General features: G+C 31.3%; 1 protein-coding gene across 4 annotated transcripts in view; it reads left to right on the forward strand.

Annotated features, from left to right (window-relative positions):
- Positions 1–22,534, forward strand: part of LOC124354246 (protein FAM135A-like) — a 66,757-nt gene that overhangs the window by 27,764 nt on the left and 16,459 nt on the right. Inside the window, exons 3-9 of one of the 4 annotated variants that reach the window (XM_046804556.1) lie at positions 1,663–1,907; positions 4,138–4,167; positions 11,650–11,746; positions 12,113–12,337; positions 14,395–14,466; positions 19,047–19,202; positions 20,788–21,055. In XM_046804556.1, coding sequence (XP_046660512.1) covers positions 1,663–1,907; positions 4,138–4,167; positions 11,650–11,746; positions 12,113–12,337; positions 14,395–14,466; positions 19,047–19,202; positions 20,788–21,055 — 1,093 coding nt within the window. The remainder of the gene's footprint in view (positions 1–1,662; positions 1,908–4,137; positions 4,168–11,649; positions 11,747–12,112; positions 12,338–14,394; positions 14,467–19,046; positions 19,203–20,787; positions 21,056–22,534) is intronic. The other 3 variants (XM_046804557.1, XM_046804558.1, XM_046804559.1) reach the window with 3 other exon arrangements.

Here is a 22,534-nt window from a genome sequence, read left to right on the forward strand (position 1 = left end):
AATAAGTGATGGATTGTCATTAAAATATGTGATTGTGTTAAAGTTAAACAAATTTGAGTTTATAATTCATTAATAGTTTTATAAGGTAATATATTAATTTAAGTATTATTTTAATAATTTTCTAATCAGGCAGTTAATGACGAAATTGAGTCTCCAATCATTTGTAATTAATTATGGAATCCAATCATCCAGCCAATATCAATAAATACATAATTGATGGTTCCTATCGGTTTACCAAAGTAGGGGCTGACAAGCGGATCTTCAAACGGAAGGTATATCATGAAAATATTAAATGTGTGTGTGTTTTGTTTTGTCATGGTATATCACTATCAAGTAGAACAGTGCTGTAAAATACTATATATATATATATATATATATATATATATATATATATATATATATATATATATATATATATATATATATCCAATTATCCTCAGGAAGATTCTAAACCATCAACGTAAAAACATTTCCTCTGCTCATACTCAATTGCCGCAACTACGTAATCTCAGTCCGTATTCCAGACAGCTACTGGAGATGGCTTACCATACTCAAGATGGCCTCGGACAAAGGATATATAAGAATCACATAAATGCTGGTCAATAAAAAATAGACAGTTGTCACTCTTCATACAGACAAGTATGCCACAAGATCCCTCTTAAAAACCGAGAATAACTTGAGTCGTCTTATTATAACTAATGAAAGCAATAACTATTTATTTGACCCCCCTCCCCCTCGTTCATTTTTATGAAGACTATAAATGCGCTACTGTGTAAGTGTCTTTTTAAAGCTCATTCACTGTTTTCAAACAGATTAATAAGACTACATTACGAACTTGACTGGCGTAATTAAGTTTGTTTACGCTCGCTCCATTTAGCTACCAATAAACTGTGTTTACAGAAGTCCCTAACGAACTTCTAATGCGTTCAGCAATATCATTGACATCTCTATAGTGTTCATGTACGAAGTCTTCTCAAAACGCAATTAACAACATATTCCTGAAGATCGAGTGATCCAAATCTGAAGTTGAGATTGGTACACAGAATATGGGTGACACCTTCAAACATTTATACAGTGAAGAGTGAATATTACACTGTGGGCTTCACCACGCTCTCGGGACCTATTGCCGTTAGCTCTTTAAAAAAAATAAAGCATTTATTTCAGTTATGTGGGTCTGATGATGTGTTCATTGAACACGAAAGGCCCCAGAAAAATAAAATTTCTAAATTATTGGAGTGTTTATTTATAAATTAAGCATTCGATTCCAATAAGAAGAAACTGGTAGAATGTGTGTAGCTTACTGCTTATAGATCGGTCTCAACAAAGAAACGGGCCAAGCAATTTTTAAGGAAAAAATAGGTTCTTACTCTCTGTCCACTACGGGAAAATATCAATTGTCTGGATCCTCCAACAAATTTTTTCCTGGCTACGTTCTTGCACATTACATTCGTCATATAACAGGACTACATCTCGTTCACTAATTATATTAAATTTATCATATAACGACCCGTTTGTTTTTTTATCTTTTATATCTGATTCGTCATTGAAAAAATATACCGTTTTCAAACACTCCATTTTTTTATGTTCTGCATTCGTTCATAGTATTTGTCTTAAAGTAGATCATTGTTATGTTTGTGTTTTAAGTTGGTAATTTGTTCACAGATAGAGGAGACGCTGGAGAGGGCTGACTTCTGTCTCTCGGTGGAGCTGTGGTTTACAGACCAGACGTTCGGACCTGAGCAACACAGCGCTATAACGTGCGTCTCCAGCCGCACACTCCAGCTCCACTTCTCCGCCACCAGGGGCCTCCACTACCACCTTCCGGTGCTGTTCGACTACTTCCACCTGGCCGCCGTCACGCTCACCATCCATGCTAGTCTGGTCGCCCTCCACCAGCCCTACATCAAGTCAGTAGCCTTTAGATTATAGCTGGCTGGAAAAAATATATATTTTATGTAGTGTCCAGTAATTTTGATGTTCCTCAGGGCTAACACCAAACACCCACACTCGATTTATCTCCAAATATTCTAGTTTTATTTAGTTTGTTTTTGGTAATGGTTCTGGAGGTAAAAGGATGTATAAAATTTACTAACGTTAAGTTAAACAAAAAACATAGGAATGATGTTATGTTACATCATAACATGTTTAATCTGTTCAAACATTGTGTAACTAATAAAATCAAAGTTAGACAATTTGGCTGTACACTTCATTGGCAAATCTGATAAATTAGGAATTAGATATAAGTATGTGGGCTTGTTGACAAGAATCAAGATACTGACACAGGAAGATGTTTATACTATGAACCCTTGATGATTTGGAACTCCATAGCGCAAATTCCTCATGTAACAATTTCTCTACAATCACTCTACATTTCTCATTTTCTCATAGATTTTTTTAAAATTATAGGTTGAGATTGAAAATGATAATTTACTAAATATTAATGATCTAAAAAAAGTAGTGAACTATTGATATTAGGCTGTATATGCCTAAGGATCTCCTCCAGGAATTCAATCTTTATAATTCTCCAAGTAGTAACTTTAAACCACACACATATTTTAACAATTCCGTATATCCTTGCAGTGACATAACTATGTTGGTGGATGAGAGGGATGGAACCCCCCCCCCAGAAAGCTTAAATACAATTTAAATATACATGTAACAGCAATCTAACTTGTTTAATACAGTTCAATATTTTATTTTGTATTAGGTTTATCTAATTTATTTACATATATGCAGATTTATTCCATACCCCAGTGTGAGTTCTCTTCAATCTGATTCATCCCTCTCCTCAAAAGCCAACTCCAAGTTACACCACTGTCTCCTTGTACACGTTACATCCACATAAACAGTAAAAGAGGGAAGACATTTTAATAAAAAACAACATCAAAGATGGTATTGGTGCTTATGGTCAGATAGAAACGGTCAGTGCAAAATAAAAGCTTATTGTGCATCTAGTTCAAAATAATTCTGCACATCAATGCATACAACCCATGCCATATATTTTACATTTAGCACTACAGTGGAGTCCCGCTAATCCGAACACGTGTAATCCGAACGTCGGTTAATCCGAACAGGTCCAGGAGGAATTATTTATAACGATAATGAACAGTTATAGGAACTAATTACATAAAAAATGAAAATGGGTGCATCATTTCGTACTTAAACAAAGAAAACTTTAATTAAATAGACATACAGTATTTTATTAAGACAAATTGTGTACGGTACAGTACATAAATAATGAAGTTAAATACAGTACCAAATTGAAACTTATAGGTTAAGTATGAGTTAAATTACTGTATTATAAGTGAAATCAAACAAAAATTGGATGTACAGTACTGATATTATTATTGAGTACAATATTAATTGTTAAAATACATAAATTCAGTTATTGTCTTCTGTCACATTGAAGAGAGTCTATTGGATGACGTGTAGTTTCGTACAACTATTGAACGCGTAGACCCGTACAATATCCAGTACGCTCACATTTCTTAACAATAGAACTCTCACACTAAATACGGTAAATGTGCTTAGTATTCGCAAACACGTTTTATTTGTCAAGAAATACAATGCAACAGTCAGAACACATGTTTTAATAAACAATGTTGATAATTCTATAACAAAATAGACCCATTCTCAAGTTTAAAACCGTATTTTTCTGTAATTCTGGCTAATCCGAACAATCACATAATCCGAATAGGACTCGGTCCCAATTAGGTCGGATTAACGGGACTCTACTGTACCTTCAAAACCATTGGTACCGAACTTTGAATGACAACTTTTCTGTGTGTAGTACAAGTTTTGTGATTTTTCTATTAGCACACCACAAAAACATCTAGAACTCAAAGGCATTTTAATTATGTATTTATTCACTAGTGTGAACATCCTCATAAATTTATTACTGCAATGAACATTGGAAATATGTACAGAGATCTAAATGTAACCAATCTTATACCACAAAACATTGTATTGCACTAATTTCAGACTTTAGATTTTAACTCTATATGGTCATAAGTACCGTTATGAACAAAAAAATAATATTTATACATTACAACCACAATTTATAGTAGTACACCTAAAATCACTAATTCTTGAAAATACTGTCTAACACAATGTATGTTTTCTGTTTTTCTGTGGCAGAAAGAGCATACTGCATTTAGTACAAAGCTGGTGAGTTATTTTCAAATTAATGGTTTTATCTTCCTTGCATTTCTTAAATCATTTCTAGTATTTAATATGTAATTTAGTTGTTTGAATAGGGAGTAAAAAATAATTATTTAGAGATTGAACTTTTTAATATTGATTTCAAACTATGTTAAGGCACAAAATGCGAAACTTTGGTTACTAAGGTTGGCTTTAATCAAGTGTTTAGGTTTTTATTATTTATTACCTTTAACTGATATCACGTTACTTACTGTGTACAATAATATGATTGTCAAATATAATGTTGTATTTAATTTTATGATGATTGGCACAGTTTATAAGGTACAAAACCTTTTATCATAAAGCAGAGTATATAATAGAAAGGAATTTAATATAAATACAATGACCCCAATCAGTCTTCTTATTTAATTTATTTTGAAAACATGAAATGTTTTTGAGAATATTTTTAAACTACTTCAGATTTGTTTCGAATTTTATTTCTTTCCCTATTTCGGAGTGTGAGAATTGGAAGCAACTCAAAATTAATTGTAAAAATAAGTTCCCATTTTATAGTCTGCTTCATTAAAGAATATATGATATTCATCACTGTTGATGAAAAACCCTTATTTAGTTACTATTTAAAGTGGGTATAGTATAATATATATACATATATATATATATATATATATATATATATATATATATATATATATATATATATATATTTATATATATTTATATATTTATAAATATATATATTTATATATATATATATATATATATATATATATATATTATATATATATATATATATTTCAATTTTATAATGGTTATAACAAGAAAGACTTCTCCTAAACCGTAAATGTAAAAATGTTAAGTAAATTGTATTTTTATGTTAAGTTTGTGAAAGGTATAGTAAAATGTCTACTTCTTTCCTGAAGTATGCAGAAATGATCTTTTAAGAACCAGCTGTAGTGAGAAAGTACTTGAGTTTTATTCAATAAAGTTAATATTATGCCTTAAACATTTTTAATTCCTTATTTTTAACCGTAGAATTGGTTAATGTCTCATTTTAAAAATAAGATTAATAAAAATTTTAATGCTTTTTTTTCTTTGTAAAGTAAACATATAGACTGTAGTAATTGAACTATAAAGTGCAAAAAGTTTGTAATTGTTTGGAACAGTCCAATAAAATTCTCCAAATAAAATTGATTTTACTCTAAAAATTTTCTGCAGACGCCATTTTGTTAATATTAAAGAAAATAACACAATTGTTTTGTTATTTTCCTTGTACCTCTTCAAATCTATATGCCAAATTTGGTTTCTTTAGCTTAACTAGTTTTAGAGATAATAATTTATTAATAAAAAATACAAAATAGCGGCTAGCGGCTAAACAAATTGGAAATTGGAAAAAAGTTATTCTTCATTTTTAGCTTACAATCACACGTAAAATCTGAAAATTGCATACCCAGCCCAACCTTTGTGTTACACCCTGTATACTGGCAAGGAAAAAGTTAAATTAATTAATTTAAGATGGTAGGAGCTAGAAAATTACTTGTCAAATTAGAGCAAATAGGGTTACATTAGAAAGATGGTTTGCCCTTAAAGTCCCTCTTTTCTAGTCTTCAGTAAGACAGTATACTCATAAAATTACGAAAATAAATTAAGAAAAGTAACTTGTATCGTGAACAACTCTTAATACGCTTTGAGTGAAAAGTAACAAATGGGTTAAAAGCTTTACAGTATTTTAAATCTTTTGTTAATGTCTTTTACCTTTTAAATTTCAAGCCTTTCAAAATTAAGTGATTCCATTAAAATGTAATCAACATGTATAATACAGTATTTTACTCCATTGTTGTTAAATGTCTTTGTTCCATAGCAAACAGTAACAAATTATTTTCCCTTGCATTACCACCCCTTTTTAACATATGGTGGCCATGTAGGATAGAAAACAAACTGCTGCCTTAAAATTCAACGCTTTGCTTGAGTCGAATACAAAATTTCAAATCTATAGCTAATTTATTCGAAGATTTTTTCACTGGTTACCCATAAGACCAGTGTAAAAATATTTGCTAACACGCAGCCAAATCCCATGGACAAATTGTCAATTTGTTGTGAATTTCTGATCTTGAAAATTTACTGGCACAGTTGTGGAAAAACAAGCGGATAACAAATTAAAGTTGTTCACCAACAGACCTCCCACTGTTTGCAATCTGTCGATCTTTGCGGTTGACTTTTTATCGGAACAACTTGTCTGAAGCAGTTCTAACACGTTTTACAGTTTTATTCTGGTCTTTAGCTTAACAAACTGTGTTTATTGCTACATTTATATTATTGTCCCTTTTTGCTGGTTTATTACTACCACAATTACTACTAATACTATAGTGCTATTTATTAAGAATACAATAGATCCTTCTTAAAACCTTGTTGTTGCCGGTCTGTCTGTGCAAAACTCTTGATAGAACAGTTCTTAGTACATAGGTTCCTCTTGGTCCAAGAAAGAACATTATGGATTTTGGAGTCAGGGGTAACCATGATGGCTACAAGGAAAATGCAGAGTAAACTATTATTCAAAATATAAACCTTTTTAAACAAACTAATTATTCTATGGAAGTTAATTATGTTATACTAGCACATACCCGCATCTTCACCCACAAATTCTATACAATATCTCATGTATTTGATTGAATAGCTCCCACAATTTCAGTAACAGTTGACTATTTTAGACTAATTTAGAGGAACTCCAAAGTCGAAGTTCATAGCTTTCTAGTGAAAACACTTGTGATATAATACAATAGGGCGCTATGGTATTTAAAAAAATGAAATTAGTCATATATTGTTAGCTACCCATTTTTCAGTGTTAATAATTAAGAAGGCTATTGTTTAAGCAAAATTGCAAGTAATCTTTATTTTAGGTTTTGCACTTCTTTTAATTATATTTATAACGCAAAATTGAAGTTTGCTATTTTGCCCAGAGCAAAAATATATATAGACCTATATTTAATTTTGTAAGAAGATTGGATTCAAAACATTACAGTTTTCTAAATAAAAAACCTCCGTAATTTAGAATTGGATTGACCCTTGCTGTATATAAGTTAATATATTTTGGAAACCGTTTGTAAATTCAGTATTATATAGACATTAATAAATGTTTATGTAGAAATTGTGATCAGTGTTACATTGTTTTAAAATCTAACATGAAATATGTATTTTCAAAAACTTTTTATGTACAAAATAGTAAATTTAAAATAACTCTGATTGAGATTTTTTATAGAATTTTGGAAAAAAACATGATTAAACATGATAATGAACTCTGTAAATAATGTTGAGTTGAATTATAGTTTTATTAGTATTATATGTACAAATTTATTTCTAATTCTTAGCCAGGATTTTGTAAATGCATGTTGTTTTAATACATTTAATTTAAAACTCTCTTGCACCAGTAAGGTAAGGCCTGACACATGGTAAAATGAAAGCTGTCTGTAAACTCCAGGTATGTAACATTATTTACCACTGAATGGTTAAAAATGTATTTGTTGTAATTGTTTTAATCATTGATATTGATGCTGAACTAAGTGGCATGAAAAATCTGTAACCCACTGGTAATGGAGGGTTGTGAATAAGTAAACATGATGGCAGCATTCATCCAATCCTCACTGAACGTAATCCATCATTGGAACGTGTTCAGACTCTCAATACGTTTACTGCAACAAATGGTCACAAAAATATACGTTAGTGGAATAATCAATTGTAAATAATAAATAGTAACTTTATAGCACTGACTACAAAAAGAAAATTTCCAGTATTATATAAGAACACAAAAATATATTACGACTTTAAAAAATAAAATTGTTATACTTTTTTAGTTAACTTTCCAAAAAGAGGTAAATTCAGTCTAATCAATCATTCAGTCAAAAATGATTAATGATCAATCAGACAAATGATCATTAATCATTTATGGTGTAAATACTGCCCAAAAAGTTGCCTAGGATATCATTTGTGTCTTTAAAGTAATATAAGGTAGAAGTATCCCACACCATGTGTCATATAACACCAGTTTTAGCTAAGGCTGCTGCATACAAAATGTCAAGTTTATAGCTTCATATGTTACTATGTCACATGTTAATATGTCATACGATTGTACTCAGTCTGTTTACAATTTATTTATTCTGTAACTTTTCTTGTTGCCATAGTTACCCATAAGACGAATGTAAAGTGTTCACCAACACTAAACTAAATCCCATGTATTGTAACATACACTATCATCGAATTTTATGTTGCCTGTATGATGCTTCATTCAAAATTTCAAGTCTACAGATTATTTTTTTTTATTTATATATATATATATATATATATATATATATATTACATAGACAGACCAACAAACAGAAATTAAACATTTTCAGCCTCCCAAGTGATAGCCTTTGCTGAGTCTGTCAAATATATTATGTAATAGTAACTCATTTCTGATCTACAATTATTATGTAATGATAACAACTTGTATCAGTATATGAGCAGTAATACTAAAGGAGGGCTTTTCTGTAACAGATTTAGTTGTTGCATTTTGCCCGTTTTGTGTTCAAATTTGTACTTTTTGCCATGTATGTAGCTTAATTAAGAAAATACGGTACTATTAAAGCCCAGAGAATTTATCTTGGTGAAAATATCCCTTTTAGTTATCCAGATGAAAAATAAGTCGTTTTTAAAAAGTTTATCCTTCTTTGTGTCTTCATGGCCACTGCTAGAAGTCATGTGGCTGGAAAGATTCAGTAACATTTAATAACTAGATCTAAATATTTCTTAATATCTCTAAAACTACTTTTAATTTTGTTGCAGTCTCAGTTTATAATTTTAAAACCCAATTAAACTATAATTTACCCAGTAAAATAATGTGGTTTTATGGAGAAAGTAAACTTTTTCAAAGAAGGGCTGAGAAGTACACTAAATAAAATTATCAAGGAATGTATGGTTCAATAGGTATTAAATATTAAATTTATATTTTTGACTGTAACATAGTTGATTAATTAAAATTTGTATTCTAGGAAACAATATTTTCTGATACATGAAAGTATACATGTAACTTTAAAGTAAAACATCAAACTTTTTTTTAATAAAATAAAAATTATAAATTTACGTATATATTGGATATTGGCAAGATATAGGTCAGCATGACAGAAGTGCTTGCAAAACAGATGAGTTTCCGATACTGCTAGGAAACTGATGAGATAAGATTGGTAGTAAAATGACATTTCATGGTTTAAGTTTGAGGCTGGGAAGATAAAATGGGCTACTAGAAACTACATAATGTAGTTGATAAAATAACTGTCCAGGATGAGGAATAACATTTGGTATTGCAAAGGGCTTAGGAGCATGTGTACTAGTTATGTAGTACTGTTTTTTTTTTTTTAATTGTTCATTTATAACAAAGTAATATCTTATTGCATGTAACAGGTAACATATTAATCGGACCTGTTTACATTTTATCAGTCACTGGCTCATCTTTTTGAGCGCTCGAATAAAATTTGTTAATTAATTGTTTACCATGTATGCATGCATAAAATTATACATAACTTTATTCAATACATGATGATTGTATACATTTTAAAAATAAACGTTATGGTCAGGGAATTGAGGGCCAATTTGCATTGTACACAATAAGTAAATAACTAATATTTACTAAAGAATAAATAATGTCAGTCAAGCTGGTTTTGGTGAAGGTTATTAAAGGGTAAAAATTTAAATTTATAACTAATTCCAATAAGAACAGCTTCTAGAATGTAAATATTTCCGTGTTTATAATTTTTGTACAACTTATAATCAATACTCAGACATGTACCATAAATAGTTATACCAGTGCCAGCTAACAAAAAAGCTGTTTTTTTTTATCTCATTAGTTGACACTGATTTAGCTATTACTAACGTGTCTATTAGTTCATTTTAACCATTTTAAATACAAATATGTGTGAAAAAAATTATAATTTCATATTTTAATCCTTTTGATGCTTCCCTTTTTGTTCCCCCATCATAACTAGTACTGCTGATGATTAATGTCTTTCTTAGAGGAAATTTTTCTGTTAATTTAATGAAAACCTAGGTTTTTTCATGCAATTCAAATTGTCGCTGAGCTTCTGGGCTATTAGCTTGAGAATGATAAATGGTGCTCAGAAATTTGAAAATATTATTTAACTTAATTACTATAATTTCAAAATCCAAAAGTTACTTAATGTCCAGTTTTTTACATAATACAATTTCTACTTATAATACATTCATTTTTAAAGGCTGACTCAACTCCAACAAAAGCAACACAAGCTGAGTTTGACTCATAAATGATCTATACAGTTCATATAGATAAGTGAGTTCACATTATGAAAACATGAAATCTATTATATATAAAAGAATATAACTTATAGTCATGTTTAACCCTTTGGGTACCAAACCAAAATTTTTTCTTTTTGCCTGAGGAACTCTGGCAACTTTTACCCAGGTATTACCGAAGAATACTGAATTCTTTTTAGCCTATTTTATATTTTTGCCTGTAAGTCCCGTTTGGTAAAAATGTGTGATATTTTTTCTAACTTGTATGTTAATAAATTTTGTAATAGTAAACATGACATATTTTTGCAAAACACATGTAAAAATTAAAATTAATAATAACAAATTTACTTACCGTAGTTAACATTTATATGTTTTTTTCTTCTTTGAGTAGAAATAATATTCTTTACAAAAATTCCAGATAAAACTGTACAGAATCACAAATTTTAGTGAAAAGCCAAATTTAAAAGAAATAGTTTATATGTATTATAGATATAGTAAATACAATTAATTTAATTGAAAAGTATAAAACACAAAAGTAACATTTGGAACGTCCAGATATCCAGTATTTTTCAACAGTACGGGCAATACTGTATAACAGGATGTTATTATTACTCTGCGTGTCTTCACTACTCTGAATATCCAAACATTAGTACCCAAAGGTTTAAAAGTGTGAATTTTGTTATATGACATAATTAACAGACTTAATGAGTCAAAAATCACACATGTACATGTTTAATACAAGTTTTCAAATCTACAATTTCAGATATAAGTATTTGTTTTAGGTCATTGTACAAGAAATGGTAAATTTTTAACCAACCTATACAAATTTATGCAAACGTATAAAATATCATAAACTCAGCCAGTATAGTTGCATGTTTCTCTACCAGATTTTATCACTAAACAGAGAGCATGATTTATAGCAAATCCAACTCAAGTGCATAGAATCTTAAATACTGCTAGCCGAGGAACCTGATTTAAATTTTCTTCAAATACTTGTATGTTGAGATTTAAAGGGTAGAATCATTTGAACATAGTATGAAATGGGTACTTAAAATTAAATTTCATCTAATTCCCGTAAGATAAAATAATTATAAAGACAACCTCTGACAAAATAAGAATTTATAGCTAATTGTCAGTAAATTTTAATTCTATATATCAGTTTATTTGTATTTAAAATTGCTCTACATTTTCCAGCACACCAAGAAGTGGGAAAACCTGGTTGGGGAACCGTCCCAGATTCAATTTCCGCCAACCTCAGGCATCCATGGAAACTGTGTTCTTCGGAAATCTGGTAACTTACCAACGAAGTCTCTTGTATTAATATTAATTATAAATTTTGAAATTATGGAAGGTTACTCAAAATTCAATGTGATGTAGTGTTGTAATAAATTGTAGATTTTGATAATGAAATGAGATGGAATTACTCCAGTCTTATTACCTTATGTGCAATAATATTCTTATGTCAGCTTAACAATGTTACCAAAACACCAGTAAGAAATAATTATGAAAAGATTTGTGATAGGTTTACTGTTCAAAAACTATACAGTCAGCCCTGAAATATTATGGATTATGACAACTATCCCTACTATTATTATCCAGGGTTCCAAAAAGACCTAGTGGGAAGAGCAGGGATATTTATACTCAGTTTGATGTGTAGAGTGGTGGTGGTGGGACCAAGTGTGTGGGCTCAGGAGGGAGTCGCCTGGCGCACGCACGCCATGTACACCGAGAGGTCTGCAGCCTGCTTCTGGCTGCGTATGAGACGCTGCAGCAAACTCTACAGCAGTATACACAGTTGTTGCCACAGTGGCAGCAACTCAAGATGGAGAACAACGCGCCCGATTGCTTCAAGCGGCTCACGAACATGAGTGACCTCGCCAAGGTAAATTGACCTTCTCTGGGAGTTAAGACATGTCCGCTCATGTTTTCTGGCTGTTACTAGTCTTCCTAAAAATGTACAATCATTACAGCGCAATTTTTAAGTAATAGTGACGATCTGGTTCATTAGGAATTTTAAAACAACCTTTTTGTACCAATACCCAACTCTATTTGATATCTAAAATTCTATATTTTGTTTACTTTAAAACAAGATCATAAGTTCTCTTAGAAAATAAAGAACATGTCTTCCACATCTACAGTATCACTTAATAACTGAGAATACAACAGATTAAAAACACATAGGAAAACAACAGCAGAACAGCTAAAGTTTTGTAGAAAAGAAATCCTATTGATCCTATAATGAGAATTTCTTCAGCCTATTGGAATTGTGCAATCGTGCTGGCACTTCACCGAACATGACTCTCAGAGACCAAAACTATACTCTGTTCAAAAGTTTATATAAAATAAAGTAAAGTAAGTAAAGGTATCTTATTTTACCAGGTAAAGTTAGGGCTAATAAGCCCTCTCTGACACTTAACCTTGGGACCAACGGCTTAAAGGTGACTTCCGAACCACCACTAATGGCCGGGCAGGTGGGCTGCTTGCAAGGACAGGATCACTCAGTGGAGCAGCCACGCTCGATGTTGTTTGATCTGGTTATCTTGTGATAACTGTTATACCCACTACATTGTGCATTGATATATACATATATTTATGCTATTAACACAGCTTGTTGAAACTATAACTGTCCCAAAAAAAGCCCAAATGAGTTTAAACTTAGTGTAAAAATTGATTTTATAAATATCTCAGCTAAGTTTGTTGGCCAGCTTGATATACCATTTTGTTTCAATGTGGTGGTCATTCAAACTCAGAAAAGTCACAACTCCTTTATTAATGAACCTGGAGAAAAATAAAAAGTGTTTTTTAATATATTTTATACAATTTCTTTACCTTTTTGTCACAAACAATTTTGTTGTATCTCGAATGGATTTCAATATATTGAGTACATGTAAATCCCATGAAAATGAACTGATACTGTTTCTCTTATCATAAAATCTATCTACTTCTTCCGACAGAGCCTGAAGGTCTATTTTGTTGAGTTACAAAATTGAATTTCACCAAAAAAGAAAGGATTGCTAAGTATATTTCTTACGAGAGTGGCAATGATGGGCAGCATACTTCACACTGATATTTGTAAGCTATCAGCTATAAAACTTTTACTGTAACAAAAATAATCAAGTGTGCCTAACAGCTAACTGAATCCTTCATAACATTCATTAATGATAAAGTGGAAACCATATAATTCAACCACAGTCTCTTTCCACCCTAATTCTATGTCTCTCCATAGAAAGAGTTAAAGTGCTGAGAGAGAGAGAGAGCTATTGTATGTATATTTGACACTAGTTTCATGCTATACTGTGTACTATTCTAATGCTGTCAATCATTAGAGTACAATCTTCAAAGTTCATTAAAAAATAAAAATTATACTTATAGCTGATATTAATTTCATATACAAAATTATTAACAGAATCTGTTTTCAAATTTTAAAAAATCGGTGTGAGTATTGTTCAATTACAGATCTTCAAGAAAAAATTCACATTTCGGTGTTGTGTGTTTTGTTTTTATTTATCTCTTTTATTGTGAGGAATGTCAATAATGTTTGACATGTGATATAGGCTACATAAAATAGTTAATTAAATAACATTATATATTTTACAAGTGCCTTGAATAAATATTAAACATAGCATTACAATTAAAATATATCATTAACGTACGTGTAATTCACTTTTTTCAACTTTAAGAGTTTTATAAAGTATTCTCTTCATTTTTTTTTTTTAAAAAAAAAGCATAAAAATGTAATAATTTGTCTTAAAAGTTAACTTAAATTTAAAACATTGATTTGCACAATTTACATTTTCTTGTACAGCAGGAATAATTGGAGATAAATTATAATGCAAGTCTCTTATTTGATGTTTTCAATTTGTGCAAATGGTGGTAGTGAGCAGTATTATGAGCTGGGCTAGTTGTAAGATATTTAGGATGTTGGCACTTCTGTTGAAGGACTACCAGCGAGCAATGCTGGCACGGCCGTCGTCAGTTCTGCGTACACAAGCGCACTGGGACCGTCTGCGGGTAACACACTTTGCTTCGCTGCATTTTGATTGGTCTTGCAATGTGCGCAGGGTTGTTTTCAGCTGGCTAGCTACTGAATGGCTTAAGGCGTGCTCTTGCTTGTTTCCACTGCCTACTCTTGCTAATTTGGTTCACGGAAAATTGATTTTCTTTGTGATTTTTTAAATGTCTGCTTTAAAGTGTATTTCAACCACTCTAGTGAACTATGTCCCCTCAAATTTATTTTTTATTTTTTATCTCTTGAAGACAAGGAATAAAACTTTTGTGCTTATGATAAAATGACATTGAATCAAAATAATTTAATAGTAATGAATTTAAAAATATCTAAGCTGCAGTGTGGAATAGAATAAAAAACTATTGCAGTTTCAGAAAATATATCTGGAGTTACACTGCTTATACTCAGATCAACTGTAAGTTTCTGTCATTCTGCAATCAGCTGTGTGTCTTGTACTGCAGTCAGTTGTTTGAGTTGTACGTCGTCTGCTGTTTGTAATTTGCAAAGACTCAGCTGTTTGTGTTGCGATGCAACATAGCATTTGTATTGTACCATACAGTCAACTAGAAGCTATTCTGCACCCTCACACACACTGTTTATCATTTTCTATTGGAATAACACTTTACACATCATGTAACTGTTATTCATAAAACAGGAATAAATAAAACTATGAGACAATTATTTAAATATGTTCAGCAATAAGATTCAAGCAATAATATTTATGTAACAAATGTCCCTTTTAGTGCCAACATCCCTATATATTGATGTTCGCAGAAAAAAAGATTATACCACAATCATTTTTCAACATATTACTGTATTAATTTTATATATAAACAATCATAATGAATCAAATGATACAAGAAAATAAATATTTATAACAATATTGTAAAAGTAATCAGCTGTCTAGTGTAAAACAACACAAAAAAATGAAATTGTAGCTTTCTAAAAATGCTTTTACAGATCATTTTTTTCAACATATTACTGTATTAATTTTATATATAAACAATCATAATGAATCCAATGATACAAGAAAATAAATATTTATAACAATATTGTAAAAGTAATCAGCTGTCTAGTGTAAAACAACACAAAAAAATGAAATTGTAGCTTTCTAAAAATGCTTTTACAGATTTAAAAATATGAATCAAAACTTTTTTATGTTTGTGTTCAGTTCTATTTTCTTTTTAAAGTGATATGATTTATAGTGAACGCTTTTTTCAAAATGCTATTATTCATGTGAAGCTGGAACAAAGTTTATACTGTAAATGAATATTTTTCTTTTTTTAAGTAAATTATATTTAAAAATAAATTTATTTTATAGTCATCCTTCAGTAGTACTGGGTGGAAAATTCCCACCATTCCTTGAAAAGACTTAATTTTAGTCTGGCACTAAAAGTGTTAATGTAAATAAACAAAATCATATTATAGCTGAAAAAACACAAACAATTACCTCAGTGCTTTAGTACCATGGCTATCCGTAAATATTTCCTTTTTTATTTCTTAACAAAGTAGCTAGTTCTTCCTAATCATTTGTCCTAAAACAAAGTTGCATTTTTTTAGTTCTCTATTCTATGAAATATCATTCTATCTTTACAACAGATACGTATTAATTAACTTCTCAAAACAATTTCCATCCGTTTTCAAATTAGCAAGAGTTGGCTGTATATAGCAATGTGTTAAATAATAACATAATTTTTTCAGCAATGATTTCCCATGGCTGCAGTTTCATTCACATGTGGCTGCTAATAATGGATGAATCATTTATTTCAGATGCTACATAAATAATGGTGTTGAAATTGTTCTTTCACTGAAATGGAAACCATTATTAGACAATTTATGTTCAAATGAGGTTTCTACGCATCAAACTGAAAACTTAACATGCCTTGTGGGTATTAGTGTAATTGACAATAGTTGGCTTCGGTATTAGCTGGTGGGACCATTGTATTGTGTCATACTTACATAGATGTTGGAAACTTAACACTCCTCGTGAATATTAGTGTACGTGACAATAGTTGGCTTGGGTATTACCTGGTGGGACTATTGTATTGTGTCATACTTACATAGATGTTGGAAACTTAACACTCCTCTTGGATATTAGTGTACGTGACAATAGTTGGCTTGGGTATTAGCTGATGGTACCATTGTATTATTGTGTATAAATATATCAGATCAAACACACTAATTTTTTTCTTTTATATTGATTTAAATCTCTTTTGGTTGTAACTGTATTGATATTTGAGTTTATGCATTAATCAATGACCATAGATCAATTATTAATAAAAACTAAATTGAATATAAATTTGTTATCACAAAAAATAATGTTCCTTACTGTATAAATTAGTTTCATGATTTATATGGTTTTGTGATCAGTATGAAATACCATCCAAATAGTGTATATATTTTAAGTCACACAGTGTATTCCGTAGAAGATTTATGACTCTTTATTTAATTCCAGCATTACTTGTATTCATTATTATTATTATTCTCTATTATTGCATCAAAATGTTATCTAATTATATTTCATATTTTACAATAATAAGTTTTGAATTTTCACTTACTTAGTGTGCTTCTGAAATAAATGGTTCAAATGTTTTGTTGGAAATATGTTTGTGTGTGTTAATATTTATCACAACACCATAAATAAAGTATTTGTTGAATTTTACCTTTCTCATCCAATAATAATTTCTGTAAAGTAGCAAACTTGGGAAATATGTAATAATTAAGGCTGTATAACAACTGTATCGTATATAATAGAATATTGTTATTTGGAGCTGTATATATGTAATTATATTTACTTAAAACAATAGTGTATTACTCACATCTGCATACTAATATTGTAGGATTGCCATTATAATTATTATAACATTTATGGTTTACATATTATTTTGGACATTAAAAACCATAATAATGGTATAATTACTTGTTAGAAGCATGTGTAAAGACTGTATTTGGAAATAAAAGTATTGTTAAGCATGATAAAAACATTTAACAATGTGCTGACCACAGAACATGTCCTAGTTGTTAAAGACAAATAAAGATTTCTGGATTGTTTTCTTACTAAACATCAATTTTAATTAATGTTGTAAAGAGGGTGCTTTAGTGTTTGTTGGATCTTCAAAAGTTTACCTTTCATTTAAGTAACATTAGTGGCAAAATTTATTTTTTATTAATTGTTACAAAAATGATCTCATTGCAGAAGTTAATGTCTTAAAAACTTGAGTACTATTAATAAATTTGGCATTGGAAATCATTAACGCCAATATAACTCTCATTGTATTCTTGCAGTCAAACAAATAGTATTATATTTTCCTTTTGAAGCTTCTTTCACAAATAATAATGTATCCAAAAAATACAGAAGAAATTTTAATGCTATTCCCCATTAAGCTAAACAAAAAAATAAGCATATAATATACAACAAACATATTATTTTGAAAATTAAAAAAATCATAATTTGATTTTACATAACTTATGAACTCTTTGATATTAGTTATATTAGGAATAGATTTTAGATATTAAAAACTACAGCACTTATTTTCTTAATAATCTCACATTATATTGCATAAGCATACAAAAATAATTACATAAATTGTTTATTTAAAAAAAAGGATAGTTTTGGCCATATAAACATTCTAAACCAGGGCTGCCCAACCTACGGCCCGCGGGCCGAATCCGGCCCTCGAGTCAGTTTTATGTGGCCCGCCTTGTTGCCAAAACAACCAAATTTGTTTACAAGCATTTGAAATATTAAATAAATACAAATTTTGAGAACCAAGCAGTCCAGCCGATTTCAAGTAGAATGAGACGTATTCATTTGGTGGAGTATGAGTGTTGAAAGAAGTAAAGTAGTTGCAGACAGATTTCACTGACTACGGTGGTGGCTGCCGGCTGGCGAATATAGCGCGCGTACAGCACGGCACAGCGCGCGGTGCGGCGACGTAGCCCCTACCCAACTCAAGGTCACCACTCGCCACGTAATTTTTATGTCCTAGTATCCTAGTAGGATTAATTAAAATCAATGTATTCAATTTATTGGTGACTTTTTTATTGTTCCCTCAGAATTAGAGCAAACATCCAAAAGTCTGGGTTTATATTTATTTCTAATAAAATAACCTAAAAACATAATATATTATAAACCTTTACCTAACAACTAATAAATAATAAGAAATTACAATAATCAGGAAACAAGGGCCAAATAACCTTAAAACTCATATTTTGCACGAGATTTCTGGAACAAACCCCGGGCAATACGTTTTGTTTGGGGTTCCAAATCCCCTGGGATGTTGGCCCGCCTGGCCATAAAGGCTTTACAATGTGGCCCTTGGGTAAAAAAGGTTGGGCACCCCTGTTCTAAACAACCAACTTTGATGTTACCTAAACTTAAGTTGGAATTGGTCATTTAAATTCTACAGAAAAATAAATGTATTCAACACTTGTTGTAAAAATAATCAAATTAGGATTCCATAACGCTGTGATAAGTAAACAGAATGTTTTCCTTCATTCCGATGTTCGAAATCACGTACTGAAGACTGAAACCTTAGTGACCAACTCCACCGTACAGTTGTTATGTTGGCTACCGTGTGTCCAGCTGGTGGAGGGAGAGGAGGAGTTTGTCACGCTTGCCAACTCTGACATTGCCCAGCTGTGTGCGGAGAACATTCTGCTCTGGCAGCAGTTTCTGGAGGCGTTCTCTTGCAAGGATCCGGTTCACCAACACCTCGCACGGACCCATCACCACCTCAGGGTCAGTTTTCTATTTCATCAGTACACAGTATTTTGAAGTATTTAATTTTCATAAGAGATCTATCTTATTGTACGTTTTATAGATGAACCCAGCAAGGGGTAGGGGAGGCAGCTATGTCCCAACCCTCCCAGAAGCAAAAGAAAAATAATTAAACGGTTATGAAATGATAGTACAAAACAATATTAGATAAGACGACAATGAATAATCATTTGTTTATTACACTTGAAACTGTGTAAAAATCTAGATGTACCAAAAGACACTTAAGGCTCATTTGCACGTGGCTGATATTTGCTGCTGATTTACCATCACTGATAAATCAGCATCATGTAAATGCTCCACCAGCATCCTGGTATTATTCACGCACTGGTACCTTTAAAAAATTTGATATTGTAGTGCTGACGACGGAGAAAGGACAGTGAGCACTGGTAAATAAGTGTCTCAGCAGTGTTGTCTGAACAAAACAAAATGTGTTTGTTGCTTGCAGTTGTGGTCAAATTGTAACAGAGTTGTGTTTAAACCATCAAGATATCAGAATTGAAATGGAATTTAGAATTTCTGGTAAGGATTTAGAACATTATAAAACCTATCCATGTTTGTGGGATAGGTCCATGGGAAGTAGAGTAAAAAAAGACACCAGAAACGTAACTATGACGGTGTTAGTTTCACATCTTGGATCCAAAGGTTTTGGTACCATTGATAAAGACCAACATAAAGTAAAATTACCTCTTTGAAAGACTTGTACCGAGTGTAAATAAATTGTCTCCTCATTTCTGTTTTTGATTTTCTTTATTAATGAAGGATTCTAAATGTTTAATTAAGCAATAAATATAACTTTCTTGCAGCAAACTCTCAATACCAATTGTAAGAGAGTGATTGGACAGGAAAACAGATTGGCTTGCCTTTACTAATTTGAAAGGTGAAATATAAATATCGAAATATATAACTGAATTAATTTAAATAAATTAATACAAATTATTCTGAGTTAATTTTCAATTTCAGAGAAAGATGAATTTATTTTTCTTTAATAAAAGAACTCCCTTAAAAATTGTAAAATAGAAGGCTACTCACACTATTCAATCTTATTGAAATCTGACTTTGTTTCATTATGAAACACCCAAAAAATTTCTGTCTTGTAGACAAGCCCATTCAATAACCAATGGTCTTACAAGATCCTCACTTCTCTCAGTACATGCGTTATGGAATCATAATTGCTTTAATTATGTTAACAAGCCTAGTCCATTACCTGCATTACATTTTTAGTTTAACAATTCTATCATTAATTTATCAAAGGTTAAACGAAAATATTAAAGCTCTATTTGTGGAATAAAATATAATTACTTAAAATGGTTATGAAATGTTTCTTATTACCTTTAGGCTCTCTGCTTAAACATGGTTGAATTGTTTGAATTTAAGTTGTGACTTTTTCCTCTTACAGATGATGATAGTAAGAGGAAATGCACTTTTTATTTGCTAGAAATAAGGAAAATTTCTAAAAAGTAATTGAAATTGATATTGGACACTTGAATGAAGTTTGTAGAATAGACGCAAAATATTTCAAAGTTTCAGCTGCTTGATGTTTGCACAGGTGAAAAGATTTGCCGAAGGATTCTTCGTGATAGACAACCCACGGCAGTCAGCAGCGGGCTGCTACGATCAGAACTACCAGAGCTATCTGGCGGTGAGCGAAGCAGCACGTAGGTCTCGGTACTTGGCATCATTGCCAGGTCTGCCTGTGCACTGTGCTGATCTGGATGGTGACATTACCACGCTGCCTATCATCTTTGAGGACCAATATCAGGAGGTTTCAGAGTTTGCAAGGAGACGTTCTGTTGCGGGAAGGAAGGCTGGCAGTGGTAATTAAGTATAAGATATTAATTTTTTTAACGTGTCGAATAGACAGTCCACCCTACCATTATTTGGAAGTGGTTTTTCCTAATGCATGTCGCTGAAACTGATTTTCATTAAACTAGGTCAGCTACGCTTTTATTTTATTATCTTCTGTTCACCTTTCTGTCAAGGTAAATAAAAATTATGTCATCTTGTATCACACTATGTAGAACTCTGTTAATTTTGGAGTCATTACATTAACATACAGTAGAATCCCTCTAATTCTTTACCTTCGGACTGGGAGTATGGTTGAAACGCAAAAAAAGTCGGATTATCCAAAACAGCCAATGTTTATTACCTTTTACATACAGTAATAATACTAACTATTATTAAATTATTAGCATTGTTTTACACTAAAAACAATAAAAAATCACTTAGAAAAAAGTCAGTTATAGATTTTTTAGCAGATGAAATTCTAGACTTAGTTACAGTGTCCCTCCATTTCTTGATCTGCAAAATGTCCATTGAAGTTGTGATTGGGTTCTGCTCTATGTACTGATGTCGATACAAGCGAGCTTGGTATCACTGTGTGAGATCCGGGTAGAGGGTTCATCTTTTCACCGTCCGAGTCCTCGTTCACAGTTTCCTCATCGTCGTTTTCCATAACAGCGGAAACAAACTGGTTGTCATTGAGCTTTTCATAGGATTCACAGTCTTTGTCACATTTGGTTATCTACTTTTCAACTTCATTGGCAGGAACGTTTGTAGGTCTTTAACAATTTCCTGTGTGTCATTGTTTTGCTCGTCTTCGATCTGGTCATTTTCACTCATAATGTCGGGCCAAAGCTTATGCCATGATTTCCGCAGTGTGTCAGGTTTTAATTCATATGCAGCGATTGCGTAGATAGCATTTTTTATATTCAGGGATTTCATAGCCCCAAATATGTTTCAACCTTCTTCAGATTTTTCTAAGATTGAGCTGATGTACTTTATGCGATATCATCTTTTTAACCAATCGTTAACTCCCTGATCTTTTAGTTGAACAAGTGATATCACATTTGGAGGAAGAAAGAGAGCTTTTATGTTCCCTTTCGCTAAATCTTTCTCAGATGGATGTGACAGTGGATTGTTCAACAGCAATAGAGCAAAAACAGGCAGCTTTTTTAGTTTCAAGTATTTTTTTGACTGATGGAACAAACTCATTGAAAAACCAAGATTTGAAGAGTTTGCAGTCTATTCAAGCAGATTTTTGATTGCGGTAATAAACCAACAAGGAAGATGGGTTTAGTATGTTTTTGAACACCCTAGGCTTCTTGGATTTGCCAATAACAAACAATGAGTACTATCTGTGTTGCTACAATTAGTGACTGTTATCCTATCTTTCATAAGTTTCGTTCCTGCCACGGATTCATTTGAAGTTGCAAGTGTTTTTGTTGGTAAAATTTTAAAGTTTAGTCCTCTCTCATCAATATTATAAACTTTGCAAGGTAACATTTCATTTTCCT

This window comes from Homalodisca vitripennis, chromosome 2 (assembly GCF_021130785.1).
Source record: "Homalodisca vitripennis isolate AUS2020 chromosome 2, UT_GWSS_2.1, whole genome shotgun sequence".
Lineage (NCBI taxonomy): Eukaryota > Metazoa > Arthropoda > Insecta > Hemiptera > Cicadellidae > Homalodisca > Homalodisca vitripennis.